The 14,897-nt window shown below is 43.4% G+C and overlaps 1 protein-coding gene across 2 annotated transcripts in view; it reads left to right on the top strand.

Moving 5' to 3' along the window:
• AP3D1 (adaptor related protein complex 3 subunit delta 1) overlaps window positions 1-14,897 on the top strand; it is a 293,074-nt gene that overhangs the window by 35,675 nt on the left and 242,502 nt on the right. For both annotated transcript variants that reach the window (XM_085636830.1, XM_085636829.1), the window contains exon 2: window positions 14,052-14,147. In XM_085636830.1, the coding sequence (XP_085492956.1) occupies window positions 14,052-14,147 (96 nt within the window). The remainder of the gene's footprint in view (window positions 1-14,051; window positions 14,148-14,897) is intronic.

The following is a 14,897-nucleotide window of genomic DNA, read 5'->3' as shown; positions in this document are numbered from 1 at the left end:
ATGGCCAATAAATAGATCTTCTATATTCACGGTACAGACTACTAGATTGGGCATGCTAATGCCCGTTGTATTTCTTTAGTTCATGTTGATGAGTGCTAGTTTCCCAGTTGTATTCATTTGGTGCATTAGATTATAGGGCTTGTAGATGACTAAAAAAATATATACTAAATGGATAGAAATACGGATTTCTTTCACTTTGCCTGCTTCAGATCCTATTCAGCTGCCCTCTTTGGTTTTGACAGCCATGTTATGTTTCAGTGTCTCAAGCAGACAGGCCTATTTTGATGAGATAGGACTGACGGACTAGTGATCTGTCCGTTTGCACTATTGTGGTCTGTAATGTTCAATCATTTTATATGTGGAAACCCGGATCCTTAAAATTGCACTGCGAGACTTTGTTTCTTGTTTTGGGGCTGGTAGCTTCCGGTACCAGACGCTTTGTTTCTCTGGCCTTTGTTTATTGCAGTTTCTGTGCTGTTTCTCTGCTGTGTCTAATGAGTTGCGGCAGAGATGGGCCTTTGTTTCTTGTGTTTCTAGTCCCTTCTTTCTGCATCTATGTATGGGTGTACTGTACTGCCATGTACTGAGGCTGAAGCCTAGGGTGAAAACAACAGTAGTAGAGTCTGCATGAAACCGGATTGAATGAAGGATCCTGAGAATGAATGCAGAAGAAGGGAAGAGTTGAGGAGACCCTGAGCAGCATGACCAAAGAGGAGGCAGTGAAGAGTTAGTGAAAAAGCGGTTTCACAGCTGGTAAAATAGATGGGCACTTATATCAGAGGGCACGCAAAAAAGCGAGGTGAAGCCCATGGCGCAGAAGACCTCCATCCTACGTTTGATTGCAGGTGTTGGTTGCACTTCAAAGGCCGAGCTGAGCTCCAGCTCTAATTGGCAGGCCTCTTTCTACCTTTGATGCCTTTGCCTTGAGGCTCGGGAGCCAATACAGTGCTGGCAGAGGGGCAGGGCGAAGGGGTATTAGGCTGCAGGGACAAGGCCCGGAATTAGGGCTGGCCCCACCTCCGACGATCTGCTAACCCTGTGATCCAGTTTACTTTGCCATGGGCTGTTTTTGTTCTACTTGTTTGTTCTCAGCAATGAGCATTGAGAAACACAATCTAAACTCTTCATAACTCGAGTGTATAAATCACATGTAGGTTTGTGTTTCACACTTAAAGGTAATGTATATTAATTCTATAAAAATAAATGTTGCGCTTGGCCATTCAGAAAGGCACTCCTCATGTTTAATGTTACATGTGTAATGTACAGCTTCACTTGTCCAGCTGGGCTTACTGTAGCTACCTTCAGGTTAAAACAAGGTCTTCACACGTTAGTAATTTCAGTACATGCATTGTTATGGAAAATCAAGATTTTAAGTAAGATTCGTATATAATCTGGTCTGACATTACATTTCCAGTATGTGCACTTTGCTGCTAACATGACACTAGTTGTGGTTAGGGCTTAGATGTTACCAGCTATCTTTAGAAAAAGGCCCTTTAGGGAGTTATTTGGAGGTGATTGATGGCCGCTCGTGCAGTAGCATGTCTTCTCTGTCCTATATGTTCTGGAGAGACTCATTTATGAAGACCGACTCACGTTTCATGCTCAGTACCTTTTAAAGTTGCGTTAACATGTAGTTATTGCTCACAAAGACTTATGAGACTCAAGTGCAGCAAAGGTCCCTTGGGGCAAACCAGCGGAAGATCGAAGGGGCCCGCGGGCTGTAAGTATCGACCAACCTCCGCTGCAGCTCCCGCACAGAAACTGGTAACCGTAAGTTCAGGAAACCTGAAAATCTAGCCTTTCAGACTAGTCTGTCCCCTAGATCCAAGAGCCACGTGGAAGCGGCCAACGAACGCCAGATCTTGGTTTGCACTTTTCTGCCTTTCTTTTGTTCCAGCACTCTAAAGTGGCCTAGTGAGTTTTAGTTGTATAATTAAACTTCTGTACGTTCATGAAATGCAAAAATATCTACTCAAAGAGAAAACAATACGAATTGGGCCCAGAGGGAGCTGCTTCCCATTTTGTATTTTTTTTAGTTTTTTGATGGAGACTATGGAGTAGCTTCTTGTCGCTGCTTCCTCCCCCACCCGCCCACAGGGCTTCAAGAGCCTTAATCCCATGATGTGGCACTAATCCCATGACTGGAAGCACGAGTGTCGTTCACTGATTTCACAGGAGTGGGTCATGGATCTGCTGAGATGGCTGTTCTGGTGATGAGGAAAGAATGTGAGCCCGACAGTGCAAGGGGTTTGCATAAGTAAGCTTTTCAGACCCAAAGTGGTCTGTAAAAAGTGTTGGTTTCAGCTGGCAGGATTTACAAGGAACTCTTGCATCTCAATCGGCGAGCTATGTCATTACCTGCTGAAAATGGGAGTTTCTAGTTCTCTTGCTTTGATTAAATATTTTTTTCTTCCTGAGTTACAGTTTGACTCTGTTTACAGCTGTTTACTTGTTGTCCACAAAGTGCTGTTCGCTTGGTCCACAGTTTCTTTGCTCAGTCGGAATCCCATGTTGTTTAATAGATAACACGATCGTTACAGTTGTAACCAAAGTGATAGTATTTTTCAAGTCTCACACTAGTTACTTGCTTTCTACTATATTTTTCTGTGGTCTTATAATGGAATTTTCAAATTGAGCATTTAAAGAGCAATGGAACAGACCTTTTAGTTGTTTTAATGGACCTTTTAAAGGAGATTTATTTGAATTCTTTTATAACATCTGGATAGTTGGAATTCAGTTGAAAATGTACTATCTGGTAAGGTGTATAAAACTGATATGTATTCAGGAGAGCAGCTTGTGCAGCAATTACTGTATTATGTTTATAATATACATTTTGCCCAAAATATTCCTTACTTTATGCAAAAACCACAAACTCCTTTGTAATGATTATCTCTACAATGGCTCCTCCAGTCAGTTAATTCTTTCATCATTCAGCTTATTCTCCTCGCAACTTCCTCATGGCTGTATTGAAGAACCCCTCATAAGCACAATTTAATTTCCCAATTAGCGGCAATTTTCATAGACAACCTTGTCATCCTGCTTTTAAGCACACTCTTTCTGTGAGTAAAACTAGGATTCTAATTTCTTTTTCACCTTAGTGGAGGTTCAGCCAAAAGCTTTGCCCCTTTATTGGGGTAACAGGCGTGAATGGTGTGATATGCACCCTGCACCGCCATTCCGTTTTAGCCACATTTTGTCTCCGGTCCACTGACTGGTACCCGTGGATTGGGTGATGACAAGGTCTACTCTTGTTTAGCTTGAACCCCACGGTCCTGCCTTTCTTGCTTCACTCGTGCATTATACTGGATTTAAAAAGTTGACTTACTCTGTACGCTGACAGTTCTTCAGTAATAATTGCTTCAGAGCTCTAAAACCTATGGATAATGGTTTATGTTTGCCTGTATTGGAGAAATTTACATCAAATAAAAGCACGGATACAAGAGCTAAATCTACAGCTAAATCCAATTCAAATGCCTTGTGTTCCCTGTTCAGTGAAAGGGAGCTGGGTCGTCATTCGAGCCCGGGTTGAGAAAAGTCCAGTCACAGATGATCAGTCGGGAACAGTGCAAGCACTGTCCTGGTCTGCGGTGGAGTTTCAGAGAGTAGCTTAAAGAACTGAGCACTGGAGGCTCCAACACGTATCTCATGCTGTCTTCTTTGTGCAGAAGCATTCAACACCATGACTCCTTTGGTTGTGAATGCTTATTGCAGGAGTTGAAAGTAAATTTGCAAAATTCAAGCCCCCATCTGGGGGGAAAAATACAGACGATAGTCTTTATAAGACATAGCATGCCTTGCATTATTAATCCGGTTCTGTGACAAGGGTTTTTAAACTTGCAATTCTGTTTGATGCACAAATTCAGAGTGTGAAGGTTGGGTGAAGGTGCTCTGGCTCTACAAGTCTAGTACTCGGAAGATGGTCGCTTAACAATTTCCAAACAGATCTGATTTACTTCTAGCCAGCTTCTGGGGTGGGTCTATGAAGTGCTGTATGAATGATGCATACGGAGTAGCTTCTTACTCCTCAAAACTGAAAGCAGTGCATTCGGGCCTTGCATGGGTGCACGAAAGCGCTATGTAAATAACAGTATAATCCAATCTAGGGCATAAAAGAGATAAATGTGTGTGAAATTTGCATAATGCTTTGCCCCTATAAATTTCGGAAAAAGTACACAATTCCTGAAAATTCGACTTGCGAAATGCACATGTGGCATTTAGCACTGTATTTTTATTGTGAAGTGTGTCCTTGCGTCTCTTTAAAATGCAAGGATGCATCTAAGGTTAATAGTGTAAAAAAACACAAGTGGTGCAAACTGCGTCTGCTTGCTTTCTGTTCATTTGTGTTGTTTCCGTGCTCTTTGACTATATATTGTTACCTGAGTGGACTTGAAATTATATGGCGTCCTTTTAGGAATTTCACGTGACCAGCTTATCGTGAAATCCTGAAAAATATGAGGTATTATGCCAGCATAGTAAAAATATCACCTGGGCCACAAATCCAACTCAAATGGGTTCCTTTTTGAGCACCGTAATCCCATCCAGTGGAATTCCTCTGGTAGTAAGGACTTCGACAGGAATTTCATCATTGTTCTTATTATGGAATGCTAATTTGTTGCTTTGTTTACATTGGCCCTTGAAAGCTAGAGGGTGGCTGTATTTGCCAAGGATCTAACCTGGATTGTTAACCTTATTCTCTTTATCAAGAGCGGGCGGGTTCTTGCAGTGTGATTGTGTATGCGTTGGGTACTGTGACGTAGGCCGCAAGAACTACTTTGACCTCAACTGAGTGTGAGAGTCTTGCACGGTTCAGAGTTGTTACAGTTGCACCCCATGTTGGCAGCATCACTACATTGTTGCCTTGTTTTATCACCACATGAACCATACACCCCAACTTGTTCCTCTGTTTACCATCAGAAAGATATTTTAGAAGTGTTACAGAGCAAATTTGACCCTCCCATTTACAGACCGCGCTCCTTGGGCTTTGTCTGAACCATAACACATTTCTAGGGCCTTCTTATGATATGTATACCTCTCATAAGGAGGTCTTTCATATATGTATGAAAGAAGCCCTGCTGGGTGCGATGTTGTATGTATTTGTGTTGTTTACCCTTTGGTGCATTTTAAGGCTGTTTTGATGAAGTCTGTGCTGGGAGCAGACTGCTAGTGTAGACAGCTGACGTGAGTGGAGGCTGCCCACTGTCGCCTCAGTGCTTTGGACAGTGGGAGTGGACGGAGCAGTGAGTGTGCTCTTAACAGCTCTGGCGGCGACTACTCACTGTAGCAGAGAGGGTTGGCTTTTTTTGGGGTTCAGAGAGTCTGCGAAAGAGAGGACTGTCTAGAGGGGTGTTTCGAAACCTGGGGTCTGTGACACTTAGCAAACACAATGAGATGATGGACAGATCGCTGAAACTTTTCCGGCACTCACCCCTAGTCAAGAGATCTGGGTTAAATCCATCATTCTTTTGCTCACTTCGCCACCCCAGTTTGGACCCAGCCATATGCAAATCAGTCTTGACCCTTGTGCCTCTTGGGAACAGTCCAGCCCGAACTGCCATGCCTGGTCCTCCCTGGACTGGAAGCAAGCATCCTGGGACTGGATCCGATGTGACACTTAGTCGAGGGGTCTGCAATTGTTTAGAGAATGTTATAATAAAACCAAAAAAACAAAATGTTAAAACTCAGCTTAAAATTTGAATGAAGTTGCAATTGGAGGCTACAAATTAAGTTGATATCCTTAGCTTTATTCTTGGGAGCAGTGCAAGTCCAGCAACAATCTAGTATGGATATTGGGGGCACAATGGAAGCACTGGTAGTTGGCTAAAAAAGAGAAAGCGTGCATTAAGAGCAAAAAGAAAGTGATGTGCTAGAGTTTTCACATTTCACTTTATCTTTTATGAATGAAACTATATTTTGAAAAGCTCCAACCTCCCCATTACAATAAAAATAGATTTTCAAAAATAACATTTTTGTTTGTGAATTAACCCCTTGAGTGCCCCACCCTTTCCCCCTCCTGTGCCGGGCATTGTATTAGCGGGCGGGGTCCATGACGAGATAGTCTCGTCATGGGCACAGCGCAACCGCGCTCCATGACGAGACTATCTCGTCATGGGCACAGAAGGGGTTAAAGAACATATTTCATCATTTGTGTATTTGTTTTTATAATTATTTGTTCCTTATTCTTGTGTTTTGAGGTTCAAATCCTTGAAATTGCTTCAGTCAGGGTCCTTGGCTTATAGTAGTGATTTAGGGGGTTGTCCATAGAAGTGAAAAGGTTAAGAACCACTAGGCTATAGAAATCCTATGGAGTCCGATGTAGTAAACATTTGATACGTTTATCAAATAGTTATAAGCACAAAAATACTATAAACAGCTACATTTTGAATAAGTTGTAATGGTGTGTATCGAGTGCAACTAATAGTGCACCCACACACCGAGCCTTATTACCTTCCTAACCATTGTGTTTTGGTACAAAACTTCAGTGAGGTGTTTTTTGCAAACCTATATGTTGCAGGCAGGGTGTATTTGAATGAACCCTGGCTATTCCTGGGCTACTTGTGGCATTGTGTGTTCAGGATGTTGAACAGTTTTTAATATGAGCTTTCCAGGCGATGGTGAGCCTGTATAGACAAGCCTATCCGAAGAATATCCATTCTTTACTATTTGTGTGAGCCTGCTTGGTCTTAGGCAGTAGTGAATTTGTTGTACAGCGCACTGGCTCATGACCACGCCACGCTTGTTCAAGGCAGGTGATAGTGCCTGGGGCTGTACATTAATGCAGGCCTCGCCTCGCTCATGCTTTGTGTCCTCACTTCAATCTTTTAATAGTGCTTCCTCTTAACAAGATGCTTCCTCGTTTTGGAATGTTTCGCTGTGTGCTCTGCATTTCCTGTTCATATTGCAATCACTGAGAGAGGATGATCCGGATTGTGATTTTGTTTCTTTACTTTGTGCAGTACAACTCTGAATTCTGGCTTTTAATTAGTAGATTCAAACCACTTTCCCCGTCAGTTTTGGGTTTTGCCTGACAGACATCTTTTCGCAGCCTGTAGGTGAAAGCCTCTTGTGGACCATACCAAAAACTTGCAGTGAGATTAGAGCCCGCCCATTACCTAGCATTGGTTATCACATTTTCTTGCTTTCTTCTTATTTAATGACTTCCTGTGTTTGTCTATCTCCTAGAGATTGTTTTCCATTCTTTGATTGGCCAACTTGTATCCTTCCACTCCTCACATTTAGAGAACTACTAACTTTGTTTTCCTTAAGCAATCCCTGAGAGTGCATGCATCGGCAAATAGCTTTGACAAAGTCAATAGGACACAATGGTGCTACCTATTGACTTTACCAATGATTATTTGCTGCAGTCTTGCTGTGTAATCTTAATGATCTAGGCCAACAGACAATAATTTATCACCTTGGTTTAATTTGTCCGGCCTGTCCTAATTCCACCTCATGCCTCTTTCTTCTACCAATCTCCACTCTCTGGCTCCATCTCATTTGTACAGGTTCATTTTGTCCCCGTTTTTCTGTCTTTCTCATTCTACATTGTTCTCCCTATTCTGCTTTTTTCTTACTTGCTTCCTCATTCAAAGTCTGAAGACAATTTAAAGTCCTGGTCCACAAAATTGATGACTACTGGTGCCACCCAACAGCACAAATTATACACTGGAACATGCATTTGTACCAACATTCCAACGTCTGTCTACTTTCATGAAAGCTCCCAGCTAAGAGTAAGAAGACACCTTGACCAAAACAAAGTCCAAACGCTCATGCACAAAATACAATGTTTGGAAAATCTTATTGGCTTTCTCACTTCATAACAGCCACTCTTCCTCACTTTCCCACCTCTTGCTGGCTCACACTTCTCCCCCCCACCATTCTCAGTCTCGTCATGAGCTTTTTATCCTAACATTCTCATTATGACTTCTGAATTCAGTCAATTCCACATCCATCCATCCACTGTTTTCATAATATTAATCTTTCTGTTCTTAAAGTTTAGCATTTCAACTCTTTCCCTTTAATCACAATTGTAGGCGCTCTTTTTCACCCATTCATTCAACTTAACTTCCACATTTTTGTAGCTTTTCCTGCATCAGTGCTGTTTTGCTTCCTTAATTCATCAGCCGTCTTAATCAACCTGGACACACCACAGTGTTTGTTTGGTTTCATGCAGCTCAACACTTTAAATGGTATCAATCCTTTGCCTCCAAGGGGTCTGTGCCAGTAAGTCTCCACCCATTCATACTTCCCCTATTTTTTAGTCATTCATAATCCGTTGCTAGTTTTAACATTTGGGTGTAATATTACTGTGTTTTTAACTCACCATTCATTCTCCCTGGGCATCCCCGAGCAGCGGACTCCAGCGCTGCCGCGGGCTACTATTTTTGCTTGCCGCCATTTCCCCGGAGCACACAGGCCACGCCCACTACCGTCAGGCCACCCCCCCCCCCCCCGCTTATTATAAAATATGTGCATCTCCCGGACGCGCAGCGGGCGCGCCGTCAGCCTAAGGCAAGCCCGTCTGCGCCCGTCCACACCTGGACAGGGCCGAGGGCCATGCCCCCTACATCCCAGCCACAATATGCCAGGCATTATAGCGCGGAAGCTTTGCTTAGTATGAGGTCCTTGGGAACTGATTGTCGCACGCACCTCTATCATGCCACGGAGCTTCCAGTGATCTGTCCAAGGTGCAAACAAACCCTCAAACCTACTCAGGTTCGGGATGTGAAGCAGGATTACTGTATGTTTTTGCTAAATTGCAGGTCCTTGCCAAAACACAGGGTGGAAATTGCCCTTTTGTTAGAGGAACGCATGCCAGATGCAGTTTTTCTCACTGAAACGTGGCTTGCGTCGGACTCTGATCCTGTCTTAGTGACAGCCCTCCCTCCAGGCTTCCAAATTACTCGGCTGGATCGTCCTGAAGGGAGAGGAGGAGGCCTAGCCATTATATATAAAGAGCAATTCCACTGTCGAGTAATTTCTGAAGTAATTCCAGAATGCGAGAGCTTAGCATTCAGTCTGGAATTTTCCCCTAACAACTGCTTCTCAGGTACGGTCATATATCGCCCCCGGGACCCCCTAAACAGTTTCACAATCTTCTTCCGTTGATTGTGGCTGAACGGGTTAGCACTGCCTCTAATTATACTCTGCTAGGGGACCTTAATTTTCATTTTGATAATACTCTGGACCGCACTGCTATGACACTTGTAGACGATCTAGCTGCACTACAATTAGTCCAACGAGTGGAAACACCCACTCACATCATGGGCCACTTACTGGACCCTGTGTTCAGTAACTGTACAGACCTTGTGGCCGGGTTGCCTATTTCTCTCACTTGGACTGACCATCTACTTGTGCCTTTTACCTGGACCACATTCAAGCCACTCCCCTCTACACCCACTGTAAGGAATGCCAGATCTTGGGCGCGGCTACCCGTCGATGCCTGGGCAAGTAGATTAGTGATTGACCAGCCCTCTTACAATGAGGACCCATGCTTGGCCAATCAGGAATATGAAGACTGGATCACACAATCCCTTGAAGCCACTCTCCCCTTGGGTAAAACCACGTTGAAACGTTCTCATAAGACGGCCCCCTGGTATTCAGAGGCGCTTAGGGAAAAGAAACGCCACTGCAGGAAAATAGAAAGACGGTGGCGTTTAGACTACTCCTTGGAGGAAAAAGCCCGATATAGAGAGGCAATTAAAATCTACAAAACCGAGGTTAAAGTTGCCCAATCTGTATACTTCTCTGATAAAATCATACAAGCCAAGTCCAAGCCTAAGGAAATTTTTCAAATATTGAACAATCTTACTAAACTTCCCTCTTCTAGCATGCATCAGGACATAACAACAGCCCACTGCAATGACTTGGCAGAATCTTTCCACCAGAAAGTTGATAAAATCTATTCATCTTTCCCCTCTATAGCAATGGCTCCCATAGCTCAGGGCCAGACAAATTTGGGGGATACTCCATCTCAATCCTTGATAACATTGAATCACTTTCCACCACTAGACCCTGAATCTTTGGATTCCATAGCCCGCAAGGTAAAATCTGGGTCTCCGTGTGATCCAGCACCTCCTGAAGTCATGATGTTGGCATCCCAGGTTATCCTACCGACCCTCATGGACCTCCTGAATGCCTCCATCATCTCTGGTACTGTTACTCCTGCCTGGAAGCGGGCCATGGTTCGGGCCCTGCTAAAAAAACCTAATCTGGACCCTACTGATTTCAGTAACTACCGGCTGATTTCTCTACTCTCATGGGTGAGCAAAATTCTCGAGAGATGCATCAACCTCCATCTGGTGAATTTTCTCGAGTACAATCAGCTGTTAGACGCCACCCAGACGGGTTTCAGACCCAGACATGGAACAGAGACTGCCCTACTGGCAGTCACTGAGGAAACCAGAAAAATCTTGGATCAAGGGGGAGCAGTGGCAGTGATCCTCCTTGATCTAAGTGCGGCATTCGATACGGTCAGCCACGACACCCTGCTGAGCCGCCTCTCGAGTGTCGGAATAGTTGATGGAGCATGGCTATGGCTCAAATCCTTTTTGAGTGACAGATCCTTCCAAGTTTTTGATGGAGATACAGTATCCACAAGCAGACCTTTGAGGTGCGGAGTCCCACAGGGCTCCTCCTTAAGCCCCGCGCTTTTTAACATCTACATGAGACCACTGGCCGAGATTGTCCGTCCGTTTGGGGTTAAAATAATTTCTTACGCGGACGACACCCAGCTAGTGGTCTCCTTGGCGCAGGAGGCTGGCCTGTCATCTTCAGGTGGGCTAACAAAATGCTTAGAGGAGGTAAAGGGATGGATGACTTCCTCCTCCCTTAAGCTCAATGGGGACAAAACTGAGCTGATGCTCCTGGGTCCCACAAATCCCACCTTTTTCAGCTCCTTGTGGCCCTCTTGTTTAGGTACTCCCCCCTATACCCAAGGACAATATTAAGAGCCTTGGTGTCTGCCTTGACAAAACCCCCTTATTTAACACCCAGGCTACTAAACTCTCGGCTACCTGCTTCGGACTTCTTAGGATGTTGAAGAAAGTCCTCCCTCTTCTACCTGTGGAGGCAAAGCAGGTGGCCATTCAAGGCTTTATTCAGTCCCGTTTGGACTTTAATAATGTCCTTTATCTCTTGGTTCCGGAATACACCTTGCGCAAACTACAGATAGTCAAGAATTGTGCGGCTCGCACACTGCTCCAGCTGCTGCGCAGACAGTCAGCCAAACCTGGACTGAGCAGGCTGCATTGGCTTCCAGTGCGACAAAGAATCACCTTCAAGGCCATGTGTATTTCTCACCAGGCCTTTTGGGACACAGGACCGATGATTGTCCGGGACCTAGTAAAACAGTACCAACCCAGCAGAGACCTCCGCTCTAGCCAGGCATGTATGGCCACAGTCCCCAGAATAAAAAAGGTAAGAGCTGGCGGCAGGACGTTCGCCTACAATGCCGCCAAGACATGGAATTCACTCCCTTTTTATCTTAGGTCCAATTCCAATCTCTTCTCTTTTCGAAAACAGCTGAAGACTTTTTTGTTTAATGCCCCTCATTAACTTCCTGCTATTCTTTTTCCTTCCTCTGGCACGCAACTCACTCTGGCCTCTAGCGCTTGGACGCCTCTGGGCAGCAACCGCGCTATATACATTTACTTTTCACTTTTCATTTCATTTTGTGCTTATCTGCACCACCGTAACTCAGGGCAGTATTAAACCTAACAACCAAATGATTAATCTTCGGGTGATGAAACATACTTGCGTGTACAATTCCCTTGTTTTTGAAAATATCCTCTGGTTCCTGCGTATAAATTAAAAAGCACGATCAGACGATACTAAACCGGAGAGCCCTTTGCTTTCGAAAATCTCAGTCAAAATCAATGGCATTTTATTGTTGAGACTTCCTACATAACTCTTGCCGTTTGCAGTGGTGAACCAGCAACACAAGATTGTAACAGGGCTGGCCATCCAAAGACCCAAATGACTCTATGATCTCTAGGATAACTCTCTCCAACTTGAGATGGGTCAACTCCCACATACTGAAGCGAGGAATCTTTGCTCACACTATGAACTCTACACACTCTTATCACTCTTCATACCTTCTTATCACTTAGAGCCACAGACAATCCGTTGTAATCTTAGGCTTGGTTTTCGCCATTCCTAAAGGCTCTCAATACGTTTATCCATCAGCTGTTTCATTACTTATTCTGACGGACTGATTTGCCTCCTCTAAACGCAATTCTCCATCACGACACACAACCCCTCTTAAACCAACCAGTATCCATACTCCTTCACTTCCTTCCTTCCTTCTCAAACGTCTGTCCTTCTGAATGTGTCTCAAGCCTTATTCCAGTAGCTCCGACGGTCGCATTCCGTCGTCCCGCTTCTGATGTGACATCTCCTGTTGTACTGAAAATGTATTCAACTATTCTTTCTTTTTAATTTCACGTTCATTAGCTTTATTTTTCAGGAGCCTTGAGTAACAGTCAGCTCCTTGAGTACTTGATCCAGGCACACACAACGTATAAAACCTACGTATTGCACCCCGACTGATCCTCAGGACATAACGATGTGTCAACTGCTCCTTTAAGGCTTTGTGATCTGTCCTACAGCAGATCTGGTAACCCAAACCAATATCTTCAGCTTCACAGTTGCCCAAATAATTGCAGAGTTTTGTTTTTCATTTTAACTACATTTTTATGCTGCTATTTTCAGTAACCGGACACAAGTGATAGTGACTTTCTCCTTTATCTCTTGGAATAGCTGAGGCCTAGCCCACATGTATCAGTATTTCTAGTCCTCACCCTTAACCTTTGTGCTTCATACAATTCAACACTCTATTTTGTCTTAACTCTTTCCTTTAAAGATGTACCTTCTTTCTCTTATTCGTTTGTATACTCAGATCTCATACCTTTGTCAAACTTTTCCGTCTGCTAAATTCCGGATTAATTCACAAATAAAAAAAATCTACAACCCCTAGGAAAGACAATATTTGCTCTGTGGTTTGGTTCAGCAGTCTCCAGAGTTGCCTTCACATAACTCTCCTTTTCCTCTACCCAACCTAATCTCTCGTCAGTTTTCTCAGTACCACCACAGGCGCACCCAGCTCCCTTAATTCTACAGTTTCAATAATACCTTTTTAACATTTGCAGAATCGTGTCGTTTGCGACCATAAAAAGGCTTTTTCTAATATTTCAAACCCAACCTGTGATTCAGCAGCACATTATCGAATCACAATTTGGGTTTGCAACCTCATACCGATTTGGCATTTGAAAGAAGTGTATGGGGCGTCCCTTCCAAATAACGAATCGTAGTGGTATGTATTAATGTATGTGACCGAAACGTAATTGCAAAACATTAATATTTTACTGACAACCTTAAAGGAGGTCGTAACCTGTTTGTCAGTGGGAAGGGTTCTCGAAGGAGCCCCTTCCCCTTTGGAATCTAAAGAAAAAGATTTATTTAAGAGTAGGCAGTAATCCAGTGGGCCACTGCCTATTCTTAAAAAATACAAATTGCACTTTTTTTATTGCATCCAAATGCATCCTGTTTTCCTTTAAGGAAAATAGGTTGCATATAAAGGGAAACAAATGCTTTATTTAAAAGCCATCACAGACATGATGTTCTGCTGACCTCAGCAGGCCCCCCATTCTTGTGATAGCTGCGGTTCTTAGTGGGTCACAATTTGCGATCTACCTATTTAATATTCATGAGGTAGGTCGAATTGTGACCCACTACGAATCGGTATTTTGCAAAATGACCTATTAGTACAAGGGTTGCTTTGCAAATTACCACACTGACGGCAAATTGCACATACATCACGCCCTAAATGCCTTTTTTACAGGCACCCTCACACTTGGTAACATGTCCTGGGTTGCATACTGTGCTGACAATGTGTTCATCCGGGGGCAATCATGGTGTCATGTTCCCATCTTTATTGGCAGATTTCGCAAAGCATAGCAACACTCTGTTCAGACATTGATGTTCAAATGTAATAGTACCCCTGGGATTGAACTGTGCTGCAATTAAATAAACCACTTCTCTTATGACTCTTTCAGGCCAAGTACATCTCCAATTGCATCGACGAGATCAAGCAGGAACTGAAACAGGACAACATTGCCGTCAAGGCAAATGCGGTCTGCAAGCTCACCTACGTACGTATGCCAGATAAGTGATCACCTCAGTATGTTAGTAGCTCTGAGGATGCAACTCCATGTAGATTCTTTTAAGTTGGAAAACATATGTGCACTTAAACTTATAATAAATGGCCGTGTGCATGGCTTCTAAAGTGCTTTGGAAAACTGCACAGCTTACAATTAAACAAAACATTAAAAGTATGAAGCTAGTAAGGGCTTTTTATTTAGAGAAGTCACTGTTTACAAGATAACCACAGAGTTGCCTTTGGTTGAGCTATTTAAATAAAACAGAACACTTTATTTTTCTTCAGCAACAGAGTGCTCCATTTATTCACAGCAACAACGCGCACAAAAGGCCAACATCTCTAGATCAAACTGCAGTTCTGCCTTCTACCCGGTAGTTTTTTGCATCTAGGATCAGGTGACACACACAAGCTCTGAATGTCGAAGCTAAATTTCACATAAACATGAATCAAGAGACTGGTCTTTGATGTATTAATGAAGCTTGGCTTGATGCCTGGTGCAATCTTGCATTAAAGCCTGCAAAAGCCAAAGGCATGCTGATTTAAAATGACTACTGCATAATGCATTCTTAGCCAGTCATCGAACATGGTGCATCTGGGGAGACGTGATTATTTATTGTGAATTTAGTACACGTAGAAAGTTTTTTTTATACTGTGTTTGAGCTTTTTATTGGATCAACAGAGCGTATGCTGAGATGTCTAATACACTTTTGAAGACCTACAGACTGCTTCAGCCAGAGTCCTA

Source organism: Triturus cristatus, chromosome 12, assembly GCF_964204655.1.
Source record: "Triturus cristatus chromosome 12, aTriCri1.1, whole genome shotgun sequence".
In the NCBI taxonomy this organism is placed as follows: domain Eukaryota; kingdom Metazoa; phylum Chordata; class Amphibia; order Caudata; family Salamandridae; genus Triturus; species Triturus cristatus.
The sequence above is the reverse complement of the archived record's forward strand: the minus strand, read 5'-3'. Positions and strand labels throughout refer to the sequence as shown.